This window comes from Acomys russatus, chromosome 19, assembly GCF_903995435.1.
Source record: "Acomys russatus chromosome 19, mAcoRus1.1, whole genome shotgun sequence".
Lineage (NCBI taxonomy): Eukaryota > Metazoa > Chordata > Mammalia > Rodentia > Muridae > Acomys > Acomys russatus.
The window spans coordinates 13,287,555-13,307,611 of record NC_067155.1 but is presented as its reverse complement, the minus strand read 5'-3'; the positions used below and the strand labels follow the sequence as shown (position 1 = coordinate 13,307,611).

General features: G+C 47.4%; 1 protein-coding gene across 1 annotated transcript; it reads right to left on the bottom strand.

Annotated features, from left to right (window-relative positions):
- Positions 1 to 394: 394 nt before the first annotated feature.
- LOC127203213 (MHC class I-like protein MILL2) lies at positions 395 to 18,549 on the bottom strand. The gene is made up of 9 exons (XM_051162008.1): positions 18,447 to 18,549; positions 16,406 to 16,453; positions 15,099 to 15,325; positions 11,123 to 11,426; positions 10,639 to 10,684; positions 9,167 to 9,642; positions 8,948 to 9,061; positions 2,584 to 2,671; positions 395 to 398 (listed from the first exon to the last, which is right to left on the bottom strand). Exons 1-9 carry the CDS (start codon positions 18,547 to 18,549, stop codon positions 395 to 397), a joined length of 1,410 nt encoding a protein of 469 aa, XP_051017965.1.
- Positions 18,550 to 20,057: the final 1,508 nt, after the last annotated feature.

The window sequence follows — 20,057 nt, the reverse complement described above, 5'->3', positions numbered from 1 at the left end:
GTGGTAGGCAGTGGGTTTACAGTAAAGACCAGAAGAGACAATGGTGTTGAGTCCAGCCCCAGCAAGCTCTGCAGCTCAGCTCACACGTGGCAAAGACTGTTGCTCCCACACAGCACGGGAGACCCACCACTCTGAGCCCTTGGGTCCTCTTGCCTCTGCCAGTGAGTCACCTTCTGCCTAGTTTTCTAAGGGCATGGATTGGGGGTAGAGGTCAGAGAGACCACCAGTGGTTGAAGGAGAGGCCTTTGCAAGGATCAGAGGTCACGGGTGGGTGGGTGGGTGGGTGGAGGGCATCTTCTCTCTGTTGTCTGCACAGCGCCGCCACCCAAGGCCAACACCACAAGTGGCAGTTCTAATGCCATGGATGGTGTGGACTTGAGACTCAGAATACAGCCTACCTGTGGAGGAGAAATGGTCAAAGCCTCCACAGAAGGTGACAGGCGGAAGCTTCCAGAGAGCAGCAAGACTCTAACTTATTCAAGGTCACAACTGACAGGACCCTATGAATGTGAAACCTGGAACCTAAGTGCCACTTGACGTGACCCAGTCAGCCTGAACATCACCTGTGAGTAATTTCTGTCCCATCATTGCTACAACTGCCTAAATGGAGCCAGGACACTTGGCTGCTCCTGGGTTCATGACACAGACCCAGCACACAGATACCTAGGCAGGACAGGGCATCCTGGCCTAGCCCAAGCACTTGCAGCCAGGCCCAGCATTGAGCTAGAATGGGTTGGGTGGTGGTGGTGGTGGGGAATTTCTCCTGCCCAGAGAGGCTCAGGGTGATGGAGACGCAGACAACATCTCAGACTCAGGCTCAGGGCACACGTAAGTGTCCAGTGGGGATGTTCTGTGTGTGTGTGTGTGCTGGGGATGGGCCTGTGCATGGTACATGAGTATTCTTTTACTAATCTGCACCCCAGCTCTGGCTGGGACCTGCTGACCTGAGGTTGTAGCACAGCTACCACGGCCTCCCACAGACCAGGATTTCCCCTTTCTCTCTGCTGGCATCACATGTGGCTTTATTCTGTTTTCCCCAGGTGGTCCAGAGGCCCTGGTTATCTCCTCCTCAGATATCCATTTCCATGCAGGGGCAGATGTCAACCTCTCACACACCTGCACAGGACTCTTGGCTTATCAACGGGAAGGCCCGGTCATGCTCCCAAGAGCTCTTTGTCCCCAACCTCACAACTAATAACAACGAATCCTATACCTCCTTTGTCCAGACCTTGGCCATTGGCCTCAGTAAGACCTCAGTAAGACCACAGTGAAGAAATTTACAGGTTTTTGGTATGAGGATACAGGTTTTTTTGTATGAACGAGCTTTGGGGAGGGTGTGTGTGTGGAGCCTTGGCTTTATGGGTAGATGCAGAAGTCAATTCCCACCCCCTGGGTGGGGGCCTGTCTCACCAGAGAAAAAGACCCTGAGGAGGATCGTTGGCCCTGTTGAGGAAAGCCATGGGCCCCTCTTGGAAGTGAGCACCAGGAAGCCTTGGCTCCCTATCTCTGTCACAGACTCAGTTCCAGGTGACACGGAGAATCAGTTTACTAGGGTCGGATTCTGACTTTCTGTTGTCAGGGCACAGCGCGCTCTAAAGCAGTCAAAGCCTTGTGCTGTGTGGAACCATCCAGCGCACTGCCGTGAGAGCCACGGCATCTTCAGGGACTGAGCAGGGACAGTGTAGCCGGAAGGCACCCAGGCCATGAAGTACCTTTCCTGATGGGCTTATGAGACCTTACTGGAAGGTCAGGCTCCCTGAGCAGAGGCACAGAGGACACAGATCTTCTGGACAGGTGCTTGTCTCTTGGTCCAGCTCTGGGAATTCTCTCTTGCAGCTAACCGGTAACAGGCTCTGAAGATGTGGACCGCGCCCAGGACGCGAGCTGCAGTTCCCCCAGTGGCCACCAGGGGCAGCATCACAGACACACAACCCACACATTTGCCTGAACCAGTAATTTACCTTGTATCCTGTCTTCCACCCCAGTTCCTACAGACCTGGCTGCCACTGACACAGCCTTCTCAGACCTCCTGGATGTTTCCTTCATCTGCTACACTGCTAGGGGATCACGTTCATTCCCCCTCTTTGTGTATTTCCTCTGAGTCCGGGTGATAGTCTGGTTGATAGATAGGTCCCCCGACGGAGGTCCAGGGCATCCCAGAAAGGCCCAGGGAGCACATGACGCAGTGGGAGGGGCAGACCCATCACACAGCAGTTGAAAGTGGTAGCATCATCTTGAAGCCCTACACAGTGGAACCCAGAGCCCTTTTACTGAGACTCAGGTCACCTCCTCCTACACACCTGTGGGAGGCTGTGAGAGGCTCTGCTCCTGGGCTTTTGTTCTGAGTCAGGACCCCGACTAGTGAATGCTTTCGAGATCCGTACTCTCCCCTACTCATCCCACAGCTGGTCCCTTTGTTTTTGTTTTGCTCTGTTTTCTTTTGTTTCAAGACAGGGTTTCTCTGTGTTAGCTTTGGCAGTCCTGGACTTGCTTTGTAGACCAGGCTGGCCTCGAACTCACAGTGATCCGCCTACGTCTGCCTGGGATTAAAGGCGAGTGCTGCCATTAAAGGCGTGCACCCACCATGCCCGACCACAGCTGGTCCCTTTGGATACCTCACTGACATCACTGTTGCCATTCTCCTGAGAGCAAATGGCATCTTCCCAGAACACTGAAACATAAAGAGAGGGAGAGGGAGAGAAGCATCTGGCAACACTGAGGGGAGAGGAGACAGCAGTGCCTCAGACAAGCACCCCATCCACAGCCATGTGACTCGGGGAGGGACTTTTTGCCTCAGTGCAGACTCAGCTCAGAAGGAGGCAGGGCCACAGAGATACTAAAGCAGAAGCTCCTCCATACTGGGCGAGGATGGCACATGCACCAGAGACTGTGGAGGCGCCACTGTTACCCCACACAAGGAGCACTATGGGCAAGGGGCTGGTACCCTAAGTGAAGACAGAATCCCCTGACAGCGTGTGGTAGGGCAGACCTCAGGTCCTGGCTGGAGTCTCCAGGGAGGAGAAGAGTCTGAAGGAGTTCAAGGTGTCTGCTTGCCCCTGAGTGGAGTTGACACAGAGGTGGACAGATGTTCAGCAGCAGGAAGTTCCCAGTGAACAGGAAATGGTAAGGGACGTGCACAAAAGCCAGATTGTTCTCTATTCAAAGCCAATCACGTTAGAACTTGCCAGAGTCCTGCTTTGGCAGACTGTGGGGGGGGGGGGTGGGTAGGGTGGTGGTGGTGGAAATGGAGGCAGTTGTATGCAGCATCGGAGATTTGGGGTCAGTCAGACTGGTGACTGATGGCTCTTTCTCTTGTTTTTTTTTTTTTTTTGTCAGTCAGTGACCCATGTCTCTTTCTCTGTCCTATTCCTAAAATAAAAAAAACCTCTTAAACTCGGAGACTGCAAGAGGCAGCCAGTAAGGACAGGGAAGAGGGGAGGGAGACAGGATTTCCTCTGTGTGGCTCAGGATAGGCTGTTCTGCCACTGAGGAAGAAAAGATAAGCTGACCAACCAGTTTTTCCCCCTGAAGTCAGGGCTGCAAAAAAAGCACCTTCTAGGCAAAACCTGCAGGGAATTGTAAAATTGATGTGTAGTTAGGCATCTTTGTGGAGATCTTGGGTAGGCTAAAGTATGCCAGCTGATGGCAGAGCTCTGAGTCTGTTAACTTATTAAATCGACAGGGGAAGAAAAATAAGAGAGAGACCATTCAGACACACACACACTCAAGAGAGGACAAGGGGGTAGGCAAGTGACCCCAACAAACTGTTTTGTTCTGGTCGCACCTCTGATATCCTGAGCAAAAGCTCTCTATGTCAGAGAACAGATTTACCTCATAGTCCAAAGGATTTATCACAGAGCCCAGACAAAGGGAGAGGGATTTTAGTGACTACGTGTTTTGGGACTAAGCTAACCATTTTTTTTTTTTTTTAAACCTAGTCTTTGTTTTGGGACTATGCTAACCATTTCTTTTTAAATCTAGGCTGACATTCCAAGATACAAAGTCAATTTAGAAGTTTGTATTTCTGACAGTAAAGGTTTGTACTTAATTTTGACATTTCTTGGTGGTCCCCTTAGTTTCTGGGATCATGGGAAGTTCAGAGCAACGTGCCAATCTGTATGGTGTGTGCCAGGCTCCCTGACGTCATATCTAAAGGGAAGGCTTACCTGTAGCCACCAATCTGCCTCAAGCCTGTCTCCTGGTGAGCTGTAAACTTTCTATGAACTATTTGACTTTTTTCTTTTTTTTTTTTTTTAACTTCTAAAATTGTTTGAATCAAATCAGGACTTAATTCACCTGAACAGTAGTGCGACTTCACGAAGATCCCATAGGGGATTTGTTCAATGCGAGTGGGTAAATACCTAGAAAGTGAGGGTTCACACCACGTCAGACATTTGAGAGACACAGCAGCACAGAAAAGAGTGGTGTCAGGGGCTGGAAGCAATTCTGGGGGTGCATCATAGTACAGACCTTCCAGAAATCCCATACACCGACTGAACCCCAATTCAATGGCTCTTAGCAGGAGCTATAGTCTGAAGACTGCAGTTCCCAACTATGACAGGGTGACTCAATAAATAACATTGACCAGGGGAGGCCAATGAGGCGTCTCAACGAGCAAAGGCAATTTCTGCCCGGCCCGAGGGCCCGAGTTTAACCCTCAGCTCCCGCATGGTGGAAGGAGAGAGCCCTCTGACGCCTCAGAATTGTCCTCTACCCGACACACAGGTACTGTGGCATGCACCCACCCATACACGCATGTATGCAGGAATGCACACAGGTTCACATGTGCATGCATTCACACACATGAAGAGCATCACACACACAAGAACAGAAAAAAAAAAATTAAATTAAATTGTGGCATCCATTAGCAAGAGAGCTGGGGTGATGGATCCCCCCCTGAATTTTCCAGGAACAGCTAGAAGTAGGAACAAGGAAGTGTTGTCTAGGCTTTCTAGAACAGTCCTCATGCAACTTGGTGTGTTGTTGTCATGGTAAACCTGCTTGGTATGAGAGGAACCGCAGGTTCAGACATTTGGTGGAAGTGCTTGGCTGAGGAGCCAATGGGGCGACGCTACCGTCTGTGGGGTTATGACTGAACGCCTCTAAGTCGGAATCCCACTGGGGCGGAATGACACAGCAGCACCGGAGGAGCCTCAGCTGGCCCTGGATGTGGCGATCCGTGTGTGATTTAAGCTCTAGTAATGTTTCTTATACAAATGTAGGTGCCCTCGTATTTGAGGCATGGATGTTCAGAATTGAGACATCAATTCTTGGTGGTTTTTTTTTTCCCCCTTTGATGAGCATGAAGCGTCCTTCCTCATCTCTTTTGGTTAATTTTGGTTGAAAGTCTATTTTATTAGATCTGAGAATGGCTACTCCAGCTTGTTTCTTGGGTCCATTTGCTTGAAAAATCTTTTTTCTTTCTTTTTTTTTTCTAGCACGTCACTCTGGTGTAATGTCTATCTTTGTTGCTGAGGTGTGTTTCTTGTGTGCAGAAGCAGGATGGGTCCTGTTTATGCATCCACATTGTTAGCCCGAGCCTTTTTAATGGGGGGGGGGGATTGAGTCTGTTGATGTTGAGAGATATTAATGACCAAAGATTGCTAAGCTCCTGTTATTTTGATGTTGGTGGTTGTGACATGTTTGTGTGCCTCTCTTCTTTTTGTTTTGCTGCGGTGGTGGAGTGATTGATTTCCAGTGTTTTCTTGGGTGTAGTTCACCCCCTTTGGTTGGAGTTTTCCTTTTAGTATCTTGCGTAGGGCTGAATTTGTGCATAGATATGTTTAAATTTTTTTTTTATGGAATATCTTGTTTCTTCATCTAAGTTGATTAAAAGTTTTGATGGGTATAGTAGTCCGGGCTGACATCTGTGGTCTCTTAGGGTCTGAAAAGATGTCTGTCCATGCCCTTCTGGCATTTAGAGTTTTTGTTGTCAGGTGAGATTCTGACAGGTTTGACTTGATATGTTACTTTGCCTTTTCCCTTGCAGCTTTTAACTTTTTTTTTTTTTCTTCTTCTTTGCTCTGTACGTTTAGTGTTTTGATTATTGTATAGTGGAAGGATTTTCTTTTCTGGTCTAATCTATTTGGTGTTCTGTAGGCCTTTTGTATGTTTATAGACATCTCTTTTTTTTTTTTTTTTTTAAGGTTGGGGAAATGTTCTTCTATGACGTTTCTTTCTCTTGTTCCTATTTCACAGTGTCCTTGATTTCTTGGATGTTTTGGGTCAGGAATTTTTTTTTTTTAGATTTAATATTTTCTTTTGACAGATGTATCAGTTTCTTTGATTGCATCATCTACACCTGAGAGTCTTTCCTCCGCCTCTTCTGTTCTGTTGGTGATGCTTACCTCTGTAGTTCCTGTTTTCTTCCCTAAGTTTTCCATCTCCACGATCTCTTCAATTTGTGTGTGTGTTTTTAAAAATTCTTTCTTTTTCCATTTTCAGGACTTGAACCATTTTATTTATTTCCTTCACCTGTTTGTATTTGCTTGTATTTTAAAAAAGCATTTCCTTTTTAAAGGCCTATATCTGTTAGATTGTATTTTTCTCTATTTCTTTAAGGGATTTATTTGTGTCCTCTCTAAATGTCTCTATTATCTTCATAATCATAGATTTAAGGTCTTTTTTTGGGGGTGTCTTTCAACGTGTTAGGGTATCCAGGGCTCCTTGCAGTGGGATAACTGGTTCTGGAGGTGCCATATTGTCCTGGCTTGTATTCTTTTGCTGGTCTTTAGCCATCTGGTTGGCTGTTGGCTGGTGCCCACTGGATTTCTCAAGGGTGTGGGAAGAGCCCGGGGCAGGAGGCTGGATCTTCCTTGGGATGATGGGTATGGTTGTGGACTGGCTGCTGGATCTTAGGGAATAGCCCACCTTTCTCCTTGGTGCCTGTGTCTCAGTAAGACCCATAGACATGAGATTGGAGTGGGCGTTCTAGCCTGTGTGATCATGAGGACTGGTAGATCTCCTTAGAAACCTGGGAGCCCACCTTTCCTCTCGCTGGGGGCAACTCCTGAGGTCAACAGCCCCTCCAGTTGCCTGTTTGCTTTGTGGGCTCTGAGGTCAAGCTGCCCAGATCCCATGTGTGCTGTGTGCTGGCACCTTACAGGGGGATCCTGTGTGCTCTGGCTGGTCTCCTCAGGAAGATGGGCAGAGCTGTGGACCTGAGGCTGGGACCATTTCCCTGGATCCTGGAGTCAGGTGGCCAGAGGCTGGAACCCATCACTCCCAGCACCCGTTGGCTCTCTTCTTGCCTGAGAAAAACAGACACTGGTGCTTTCAAGTCTGCAGCACAGCCTCTCACTTGTTCTGCAGTCACTGTGGTCCTGCTACCTGGACACCGTGCGTGCTAGATGCCACCAGCTTGGATCTCTCTGTATCTATACATTCTTGTGTGGCAGAAGCTACAGAAGTGTTGTAAGCAAGCTGATTAACGGAGCAGGCATTTCACACTTGCTGAGTCATGGTCACCATGGAAACAGCTCTAGATGTTATAGCAGTGACTGCTGCAAAAAACGCTAGCTAGAAACAAGACCTAAAACTGTCTTTTTTTCTAGAAGGAGCCTGATATAGTTCCAGGGGAATCCATTGCTCAAAATCATATGTTGTACCATCAAGATGCACAGGTGCTAATAACGAAGGAAGGCTGTGGAAGCAAGAGAGGCTGTTGTGAACAGAGGGAGGAGTTTACACAATTAGGGGTTTATGTAATTCATGCAATTCATTTGGAAGTGTCCCCTACTCTCTTAAATAGAGGGACTCCCAGCCACTAACACACAGGAAGAGTTAACACAGGTAGTGAGTGCGAACTTAAAACGGGGTGTCCATACCTCACGTTGTGGGGACCCCCCAACAAGGCTGCTGCTTTATAACTGTAATTTTGTTACTGTTATGAGTCATAACGTAACTATCTGATATGCAGGGTGTCTGATGTGTGAGCCTCAGGCTTATAACCACTGAGGAAAATCAGTTATTTCATTCTAATACTTGCTGCTATCACGTAATACTTTAAAAGCCAGATATTTTTAAATGAGCCTTGATTTGACACACGTTATAGCTAGGTTTTTTTTTTTGGTAGCTGTTCATCATAGAGTTTAGACACTTTAATATCATATATTATTATTTTTAGGTCTTATCCTTTATATACATTAAACCACTTACTCCGACCTCCAGAATTTATAAAAGCATTTCAGTTTCTCATTGTGTAACCACATATACCTATATAAGCTTTATACATGAATCCTTATTTATTAAAATAATTTTTATGTATTTAAAACATTTCATTTAATATCACATATTTTTTATCTTTATAATGTTTTTTTATTAAAAAACACATTACAGTATAGTAGTATAGATGGATTTTTTTTTTTTTTTTTTTTTAAATTCTTAAGGTAAAACTGGTAGGGATGGTCTATTCATCTCCTTTCATTGTGAAAGAGTATTAACAAATGAGAAATTGGCTGCGATCATTTCAGGCTGGCATGGCTGAAGGTAGAGGGTAGTAGTTTAATGCAGAAGATAAACAGAAGTCTTGCACTGGATCCTAAAAATCCATTTGATTATTATATGGAGTTAGAGAACGATAACGAATAAGACACCTGGAACATCCTTTAGATATTTCTGTTTTACGTAGACACACAACATCTCCCCCAGATGTTCCATGAATATCTCTTGAGGAGACGTTTCCGTGTTTGAATCAAGATGAAAATTGCAACAGACACGTCTGTCATCTAGCAAAGGGCTCTCAGTCGCCTTTTGGGCTATCAGCTGCACTGTACTTCCACCAGGGGGCGCTGCCTCCCAGCAGCAGGGCAGGCTAACAGGGTCAAGAGGTGGCTCCTTGGGAAAAATGGTGCTCAAGTCTCAAGTGACTACCTTTCTATCTGTACAATTTACAAAGAGAAGAAAAGGCCTGTCGCCACCCTCTCCCACACCCCGCGGGGTTGCTCACCTGGTCTCTTGCTGGGCTGCGTGGTATAGGCAAGGCTTAGAAACACCAACACCACAGAAAGAGCAGAAGCCGCCGGAGCAGAAACCGAGCTGCTGGTCCTGGCTTGGTTTTCTTCTGGAGGCCACAATAAAAATAAAAGCTGTCGTGGTCGGACTCCACAGGCACTTCCCGACCCCGCCTCCCACCCCGTGAGGAGGATGGCTACCCCATTTTCCTTACCAGAGACAGCAGGGATTTCTCTGTCGTGGCTGTGGTGCCTCAGGTTGCAGGTGAACTGCGCTTCCTGTCCAGGAAGGACCCAAACGGACACCCGAGTCTGGTAGGTCCCGTCTCCGCTGGGCAGGGTGGTCCCGGGCCCCCAGGTATGCTCCTGTGTCGGTTTCCCGTTCTGAAGCCAGGCCAGGTTGGCCACCCGAGGATACAGATTAAAAGCCCAGCACGTAAGTTTGTTCTTGCCATGGGAGGATTTCTTGAGGGTCACACTCATCCTTGGTGGGCCTGAGAGAAGATAAAGTGAGTTAATGAGAGTGAGGACCCTTCTGTCATTGCACGGTGGGTCGCCCAAAGGACCACCCTGTTCTTGTTTGCCTCCCAACCTCCCCTCTCTGTAGGTCACACATCTCCCAGTGGTTAAGGAACTGTGGGAGGCCGGGACTGAGCTCCAATGGCTCCTGATCCTCTTAAGGGCCTTTCCCCTGATTTATAAGCTGATGCTGAGAGGACACGATGTGAGGACACGATGTCCCTGCTGTCAGGGTCTAGCGGTTCCTCATAGGGCATAGGGATTAAAGGCGTGCGCCACCACGCCCGGCTTTACAAATGGTTTTAAGCCTCCACATGGGCATTGGGAATTCAACCTGGGGACCTTTGCAAGCGCAACGAGTGCTCGCGCTCGCCGAGCCACCTCTCTCTCTAGCCCCAACTTGACCTCTCTAAGAGTAAGAGCTGAGAAACAGTAAGAGGGCCTTGATCAGGGGTCCCGTGGCGTGGGGTAGCTTGCGTGTTGAATCCGTAGTGCGCAGCTCCAGGGTTGCACCTTCCTTTCCGAAGTTACCTCCCCATTGGGATGGCTCTGTAGCCTACTTCTCTTCCCTCCTACAGCCACCTCCACCCACCCACCCCTGCGAAGGAGGCTGTTGGGAGGAGGAGGTACTTTATTCTGCATGTGAGGGCCTTGCGCCTGAGATCCAAAGAAATCTGGGAACCCCTCCTTTTCCATCCGAGGGCCCCTGCACGCCAACTTTCGTGCGCTGCCTTAGACTGTGCCACCACCGTGCACACCAGTGAGAAACCAGACCCATACAAGGACCATGGAAGGAGCCACTAGTGTTAGCGATCAGGCTCCTCCATTCATGGCCAGCTTCGGGGACTTGGTGACAAAAGGACAAGCCATTGCCAGATGCCAAGATGTGACACACTTCCACTGTTGTCACCCTCTGCATGTCCTCTCCCCATGCATGGGCTGCTAAAAGGACCCATTCTCTCTACTCTTCTCTCTCTCTTTCCCACCCACCCCTCACCCAGGGGCAGCCTCTGTGTTCCCTCCTTTAATACGCCTCCCATGTGAGACTTGTCACATGGTGTGACCTTATGGATTCTGCTGTATCTTTCCACCACCTAGATATCCCAACAACTTGGCCACAGGAATGTTCCCCTGGGTCCTGAGAACCAACCCTCGTGAGGGTCAGTACCTGTATCCTGCAGAACATTTCTCAAGGAAGCCAGGTGTCTTTGGAGCTGAGTAGGACAGGTGTCATCCAAAAACATCTTAACCAGATCAGCTCTGGGTGCACGTGTCTCCCAGAAGGTTTTGATCTGCTGGGTGCGGGGCACAGCCATTGCCCATGTGAGAGTCTTCGGGTCAAAGGTAAGGAAGTTCTGTCCAGCGTAGCCTAGGTTCCAGAAGCTTCTAGTGCTCCCATTTCTCTGAAGCTCACAGCCCATGGTTGCCTGGAGGGTGGGAAGGCCTGGCCAGCCCCAGGCAGGGACTTGTCATCTTCCTGTCCCTGGACCTCAGCTCCCTTGAGACTTCAGACTAGAAGGGACTATCTACCCAGTGCTCTTCCCGATAGAATCATTACTGTTGTATTCAACTCAGTCTGGCCGTGCCCTGCCCAGAATCACGGCTTAGGGATCATAGGCGGGACCTGTGTGTTTCTGGCTCTGCACACTCACCCTTGTTCTGGCTCTGCTGGCTTATGACGTCAGCCAGCATCTCCCTGAGATGGTCCTCCTTCTCCCGCAGGGTCTCAGTCTCTCTTGCCCAGGTCTCAGCTCCCCCGTGCCCCTCGAACCCAGGTCCCCAGGGCTCTGCTGTCCTTTTGTCCCCATCGTAGCGCAGGAAGAGCTCATCATCAAGGTATCCCAGGGCCAGGAACCGGGGCTCCCCAGACACCTCCCGAGAAAAGGTCATGAGGTTATAGCGTAGAGTGTGGGATCCTGAGGAGACAGGTTTGTGGGCTCCCACAGTTAGTTCCGCCTTCAGGGATTAAAACCGGACTATTGCATGCCTCAGTGTCTCACTTTTGGATATGAAGAGCATCATCTGTGTGCCTCCCAATGAATAAACAAAAAGTAATAAAAGAGTTAAAGGTAAACAAAACCAGAAAAAAACCATTGAGCTAAAAAAAGGAATTAATAAAAAATGTCAAGGTCTCTATAAAATATTTAAGAAATTAAGCTAACGGCTGGAGAGATAGGTTAGTGGTTAAGAGAGATGGTATTTGGTTTCTGACATCCACATGGTGACTCACAACCATCTATTTTTGCAGTTCCAGGGAATTGCTGCCCTCTTGAGGCCTCTACTGGTACTGCATACATGTGTTGCACCGACTGTACACAACATATCCATATACGTAAAATATATATTAAAAAAAATGTAAAATCAATTAACCTGTAGGTGGATGTGATGGCACAATGCACTTGAGTGGCTGAGGCAGAAGGATGCCAGGCTATAGGATTTCCACAGAATGAGATCAAGTAAGCCTTCCATTGTTTGCCACTGAACTGGGGCTTCATTGGTTTCTGAGATCAATTGGTTCAATCTCCCAAATATCTAAAAAAAAATCTTGTCTGAACTCCAGCAGAACATGGACCATGGGAGTCAGAATGACTAGGCTGCCCCTTACCTCCCACCTACCTACCTCCCTGCGTACGCCTGCCTAGACCCTTCTCCTGTGTACACCCTCCCCGACTCCAGTTCCATCACTTACCATAACTCCCCTTTACCTCCATGGAGGGAGACAAGACACGGCCACTATAGTACTGTGAGGAGCCAGATGGATCCAAGACTTGCCCAGACGTCCTGACGAGAGGGCAAAGGGAGCTCTGGGTCTGTGCCCTTGTCTGGGAGTAGCCTGGGCAAGGCTGGTCTGAGGCTGGAGCTGGTGCCTCAGAGGGGTTGAGGTTGCAGCGTCTGGGCACCCAACTCTTCTCTCTGGGCTGTGGTTATCAGTCCTAAGGCAGCTGTGTCTGAGGGGCCCTGGGTTCTCTCTGCCGACATTGTCTGACTTAGCTTTCCCTGACTGTGGCCATTTTTACCAGGCAAATAACATATACTATGCTGTGCTTTTAATAATAGGTTTTCTTTTAATAATAGGTTTTTAGCTATTTAAACAAATAATTTATTTAATTTTATTTTAGCGTGAGGGTGTCAGAGCCATTGGAATTAGGATTGCAGACAGTTGTGAGTTGCCATGTGGTGGCTGGGAATTGAACCCGGGTCCTTTGGAAGAGCAGTCAGTGCTCTTAACCTCTGAGCCATCTCTCCAGCCCCCCTGATATTTTTAAAAAATTATTTATTTATTTATTATGTATACAGTGCTCTACTTGCATGTACACTTGCACATCAGAAAAGGGCACCAGATCACATTATAGATGGTTGTAAGGCACCATGTGGTTGATGGGAATTGAACTCAGGACCTCTGGAAGAGCAATCAGTGCCCTTAACCTCTGAGCCATCTCTCCAGCCCCTTGTTTTGTTTTCTTTAGACGCTTTGTTTTGTGAGGTCTAATGTCTTAGTTAGGGTTCTCATTCCTGTGGCGAAACCCTATGACTGAAAAGCAAGTTAGGGAAGAAGGGGTTTTCTGGGCTTACATTTCTATCACTGAAGGAGCTCACAGAGGGCAGGATCCTGGAGGCAGGAGCTGATGCAGAGACCATGGACCGGTGGGCGTTGCTTAACGGTTTGTTCCTTCCACATGGCTTGCTCAGGACCCGCCCTATCAATCACTTGCTAAGAAAGTGTCCTACAGATGCATCTTATGGAGGCATTTTCTTAACAGAGGTTTCCTCTTTTTAGGCAACTCTAGCTTGTGCCTAGTTGACATAAAACTTGCCATTTTATGCTAGGCTATACCCACTAGCAATTTGTCCCTGACCCCAGTCCCTGGAAGATATGTTCGCAGTAACCCTGACTCAGGGAACCCTCCCCCACCCTCCACCCGCCCCCCCAAATCATACAGCCAGGACTATCTACTTATTATGTCATGACTAACTGCTTTTTGGCTCCGGTACCCTGCTTATTTATGCAGACAGCTAAGGACTCTTTTGCCACCTTGACTACCTAGTCTCGGCAGAGCAAGCAGCACAGGCCCGGCTTGCTTTAGTCAAGGTCTTGGTGGTTTTCACCTTTAGGAATCCTTCTCTCATCCCCCACACCCCCGGCCCCTTTTCAAAGCAATCCCAAGTTTGCCTTAGAGGTTGTTGTCCTGCCTGAAGTAATCGATAAAAGTTTACGTTGTAATTGTATTGAGTTTGTGGTCTTCCCCCAATCCTTTGATGTTCTTAAACAGCATAGCATTTAGGTATCATCTATCATCTATCATCTATCAATAATCTATCATCTCTATATCTATCACCTATATCTCCTATCTATCTGTCTGTTTGTCTGTCTATCTGACATCTATATCTCCTCTTCTCTCTCTCTCTCTTCTCTCTCTCTCCTCTCTTTCCTCTTCTCTCTCTCTCCTCTCTCATCTATTTATCATCACTTATCTTTACTGTTTGCTAAAAGCCCTTAGAGAAGTTCTTTAATTTCATCCTTAAGATCTCTGCCCTTGGCTCCCTAAAGAAGGCTCTGTAAACTTAACGACCTGGGAAGGTACAGTGGATGAAAGTTTAAAGGCAGAATATCGCTTACAACACAGTGTGAGTGAGGTTCATGGGCTTACGCTGTGGAGTTTGATGAGAGGCTGCTTAGACCCACAGCGCAGAGTTGATTAAATTGTAGTTCAACAAAACAGACAAGAGGAAAAGAGATTAAAAAAAAAAAAAAAAGGCAATGAAAGTCCTGAGAACAAGGAAGCAGCATCAAACAACAACAAAACAAAAAACCAAAAACCAACCAACCAACCAAAAAAAAAAAAAAAAAACCAAAACCAAAACCAAAAAAACCCCACAAAAAACCTGTTGAATTAATTTTGCTTTATCCCTAGAGGATGGGGAGGAAGTTTCCTTTCATTTGTTTGCATATTTGCATATTGTTTGCATGTTGGCTCCTACTTCTCCAGCTGAGCCGAGCAAGCGCGAGCGAGAGCCCTTCCTCTTTCATCACACACAGGATTAAGTCCCCTGTTAAATAAAGCCTCCGTGCCCTTTCATCTGTGGAAGCCAGAGGGACCTGAGGCCCTGATAAAGTATTTTGGACAATAAAGCCTATTTGTTTCCTTGTTTGTTTGTTTTCTGAATTTCCCTCTACTACAGCAGGGGATTTGACAGCGGAGATGAAAGAGGCGGAGCACTTGAAACAAGGCAGCTGTGTCTCAGCAGACTTTGGGTTGAGGGGGGGAGGACGCGAAGGGGGGGAGGATGGGAAGGGGGGGGGAGGACAATATCCCTGCCCTGCAACCTCGAGCTGACTTGGACGTAAATGGGCTAATTAGCCACCCATGTGAAAACGGAGCGGCAGCTGTTGTCAGATGGTCCCCCTTGGGTAAGGTTTGGGCTGAGAAGCTCGCCCTGGAGTGTGGAATTTAACCCTTTAACCCTTAGGATGTCATTTGTCAAGGCTCAGGAAGGTTGGAATGCCAGCCAATGGCCGGAAGGGAGACACAGGGCATCTGCTTTGATGGCCAGCTTCTGCAGGACCACGTAGGGCTAGTGAATTTCTGCGTATTAGAGCAGTCTGGGATGCTGGCCCAGGGGCTCCACCGGGTAGGTAGGCAGTGGGAGGAGAGCGGAGGAAATTCCATCAGGAGCAGCTCGTTTACGCGGGCTTTCAGCAAGTCCAGGCTTCCCTGATTCTGCAGGACCACCTGGGGCCGGCATGGTGCGGGGCCTTTTGGGAGCAGTTTGATGGCCACAGTCGGTTTTCCGGATAATGGCTGTCAGCTGAGTGGAAATCTGCCGGGACAGACTGCAGACAAAGGGTTTATGTCCTGGAGCTCAGGGGGAAAATCGTCATCTCGAAACTTTCAGTCCGGTGGTCTTGGCAGTTGGTCGGGGCGGCGGGAGACGGGGAGGGGGAGGCGGGGTACGGGGAGGGAGCGGGGGAGGGCGGCGGCGGGGTGCAGGTGGAAGGAATTCCAAGGGCAGAGTAAGGAGAGAGGCTACTTTCAGGAATAGGCCGTACGCAGGGAAGCTCAGGCTGCTGACAGGTGTGCTTCGGTTAAGTCGGCTTGGCCTGTGACAAGTGAACCCAAGTTGAAACCCCCTGACACTACACTAATTTTTAAAATATTTACAAACAGATATGAAGGCTTCAGGGACATTAGCATGGCTGCTGTCTGCAAGCAGGGGTGCTTTCACCGCAACGAGGAGCACTGTTTAATTCTCTATTTAGAAAACATCCAAAGGAAACTGAAAGATTTGAGCCTGCCATATGCTGTACGGTGTATACCATATACGGTATACACTATACGGTGGTCTGCTACCTATGACAGGAGCCAGTGCTTTACCATGGCTAGCTAACAGCTCACCAGAACTCCATGGGTTAACTTCTGAGGCCCTAACATCACATATCATCTTTAAGTCTTTTTTTTTTTTTTTTCCACATGCCTCAAAACTTATATAAACTTCCATCCAATCATTTAACACTAAGGACAGTGATTAAAAGCAAGCTTTTTGAAATAAAGGGATAATAAAATGTACATTTTTAGTCAGTACTAGCAGCCTGCCTTTGTTTTTTTTTTTTTTTTTTTTTTTTCCACACTGAAACGTGTTTTGTAGGTTTCTCTCCCTTTCAGAGGGAAGCCTGTCAGCAAGGTGAACTTGTTGGTGAGTCTGTCTCTCAGCTCTAGAGAAAGAAAAGCCTGATTTTTTTTTTTTTTTTTTTTTTTTTTTACAAGTGCAATGGCCTGATCCGGGCAGCTGCAGCCAGTAGGGGAAGGAGCTGGGGGGCTTGCCGCTGTTAAACTGCTGAAATCTACAGTTAGCCAGCAACAGCTAACTGTGTCAGAAGCCAGAGCAGAATACATTTATTTGGCCTCTGTAATCAATTAAGATGACTGGGGACTTACCTGCTGGCTGCATGGTTCCTGGAGGCTCCTCCGTGATGATCTTGACGGCTTTGTTGGGGGTGGAAGCAATCAGTCTTTGGATGCCACACACTAAACAAGAGAGAATTGAGTCCATATATATATATATTACATACATATATAGCAGGCTGCAGCAGATCTAGTTTCAAAACGGGAGTTGAATTCAAGCTGCGTGCAAATTCAAGCTGCGTGCAAGCATATGGGGGCAAATTAAGATCACCTGTTGTCTTAGTCAGTGTTCTAGTGAAGAAACACCATGGTGACTCAGTCTCACTCTCTCTCTAGGCTTTTTTAAAAATTTTTTATTTTTTTTGCCTTTCTCTATGTAGCACTGGCTGTTTTGAAACTCTCTCTGTAGACCAGGCTGGCCTTAAACTCAGAGATCTGCCTCACTTTGTTTCCTGAGTGCTGGGATTAAAGGCTAATGCCACCTGGCGACCATATCAACTCTTATAAAGGAAAACATTTAACTAGGGCTGGCTTACGGTTTCAGAGGGTTAGTCCACTGTTACATAACGGATAACTAAAACTTATTATGAGTTAATAAGTATATTGTTTAAGGCATATGAAAAATTGTGAAAAGACTTAAGGATAATATATTTGATATTAAAGTTTTTAAAGTCTAATAGTAACAGTTACCAAAAAAAAAAAAAAAAAAAAAAAAAAAAAAAAAAAGGGACTGGCTTTTATGTTTATTTTCAAATATCTGGCTTTTATGAAAGGAAAAAGAACATTTTGTTTCAGTGTCCTTGTCCAGTATCAGATTTGGCGAGGCCTGTCTGAGGCTGGAGAAAGTCCCTAGAAGAGGTCAAAGGTTGCAGTTCCTGGGGACCAGCCTCTTCCTTGGGATGGGACTGTTTTTTTATACCATCCTCATTCCTGCCTCAACAGCTTTTCCTCGTTCCTCGTTTTTTAAAAAAATTAAATAAAAAAGGAAAAAAAAAAACCCATTAGCATATAGGCAGCCTCGCTAGCCTGCCTCTAGGGACCTAGCAACCTCTGATGTCATCAATTGCTACCTCCAGGTGCATGGCAGGTGTGTGCCCCCTATAAGGGCCACACCCACTAGCCCACTCTCTCTTGTTCTCTCTTGGTGTCTCTCAGTTTCTCTCTCTCTCTGATTCTCTCTCTCTCTCTCTCTCTCTCTCTGCCCTCATGGCCCACACAGGCGCTAACTCCATTCCCTTCCGTCCCCTTAAATACACCTTCTTGTGTCAGACCTGTGGTGTGGTGTGCAATTCCTCACATATATAAGATAACCCTGCCCCCACCAAGCTCCCAGGGGTCTGTGATTATACTTCTATGCTAGGATAGCCAGGGACACTTCCTCCCAAAGCTACAGTGTTCTTTAGACATAAAACTTTTCCTAAATGGCTACCAGACACACATCTTTCCAGGGACTTAACTAGATAACACACACACACACATGCACATATACAGACACACAGACATACACACACAGACACACACAAAGACATACACACAGAAACACACACATGCACGCTACACACACAGGCACACACACACCACACAGACACACAAAGAGACACAGACACACACACACCACACAGACACACAAAGAGACACAGACACACACACAACATACACAACACACACAGACATATACAGACACACACCACAAAGACATGGACACAGACACATCACACAGACACATAAAAACACACATAGACACACAAACAACACACACACATACACACACACACAAAGACATACACACAGAAGCACACACATGCACACTACACACACAGGCACACATACACCACACAGACACACAAAGAGACACAGACACACACACAACATACACAACACACACAGACATATACAGACACACACCACAAAGACATGGGCACGGACACATCACACAGACACATATAAAATACACAGACACACAAACAACACACACACACACACACACACACACACACACAATTCCCTCCTGGTACACCCCACAGCATAGAGACATCATGATACAGTGAGGTTCCTCTTCCTGCCCAGTGCTCACCTGCGCAGGTGCCCAGCAGACCATCCAGGAGCAGGTACACTGTCCACAGCTGGACTACGCCTAGGACTCTGAGGTCCTTGGGCAGCACCGTCTTCATCCACATTTCTTAGTAATCTGCCATCACTTGAAAGAGTCAAAGCCAGACAAGCTTCTTTTACTAGCTCCACACACCCAGGACTCAAAAAAGAAAACACGAGCCGGGCGTGGTGGCTCACTCCTTTAATCCCAGCACTCGGGAGGCAGAGGTAAGCGGATCGCTGTGAGCTCGAGGCCAGCCTGGTCTACAAAGTGAGTCCAGGATGGCCAAGGCTACACAGAGAAACCCTGTCTCGAAAAACCAAAGGGAAAAAAAAAAAATAACGTTAGGTGGAGGGGCTACCAAGAAGAGACTTGATACCGTAAGAGCAGAAACAGGAAGAGGAGGTCCTCCTCAGTCACAAGTCATAGGGGGTGGGAGTACAGGGAAAGCGGGAAGGAGGGAAGAATGGGAGGATACAAGGGATGGGATAACTATTGAGATGTAATATGAATGAATGAATAAAAAAATAAAATTAAAAAAAAGAAAAAGAAGCAGGAGGGGTTGTTCTTCTTCACGTTTTGGACAGGAGTCTGGAATATGCATAAACGCCTCCTGAAGAAGAGCAGCCAAGTGCCTGCCCCTGGGGCTCATTGCCTCATACCAAGATTCCAGCTTCCCAATGAAATAACCACATCGGCTCACACAGATCTGGACATGCCTGCTTGGAATTTCCCCTCTGCTTGCTCCTTATCAATAACTGATTAGGAATGAATAAAGCCAGGCAAGATGGGACATTTGAAAAACGATTTAACGAACTGTTGTCTGACCTTTTTGGGCTTAGCTGTGTTGCTGACTGAGAGGTTGAGCTCAGCACCCTCTGCTGCTAAGCAGACCTTGCCCCAGCCTGGTCTTGAGTATTTTAAAGCCGACCAGTAAATGTCATTTTAATGACTTATTTTTGGGTTTTGAGGCAGGTTCTCTCTACCTAGCCCTGGCTGTGCTGGAACTCACTATGTAGACCAGGCTGGTCTTGATCTCTGGCATGTCCATCATAAGCCATGTTCTCTAGCTGTGTCACATATATGCGTGTGTGCCTGAGATTTTTTTTTTTTTTTTGCTACAAACACACAAACATGAAACTACCTTAGTTATTTGGATATCACATTCCTTCCCACATTGGAAGACATGCCTATTCCTGTGTGTGTGTGTGTGTGTGTGTGTGTGTGTGTGTGTGTGCGTGTGCGTGTGCCTGTGCCTGTGTTGTGTTCATCAGTGTGCATGTATCAGTGCGCACACACATGAAGAGGCTAACCCAACTGCAGGTGTTTTTGTGTTGCCTTCAACACGATATTTTGAGACATTACCTTCCACTGAACCTGAAGGTCTCCATTTTGACTAGACTGGCTGGTAGTGACTCCCTGCAGGCTCTGTCTGCCTCTGCTCCACCCTGGCACAGGGTCACAGGCTCTCACCACAATGCCTAACATTTACATGGATGATGGGGATCCAAACTCAGGCCCTCTGCTTGTGCAGCAAGCATGTTACCTCCTGAGCCACGTCCACAGCAGCAAAATGCCCACAGTTCTTCAGTG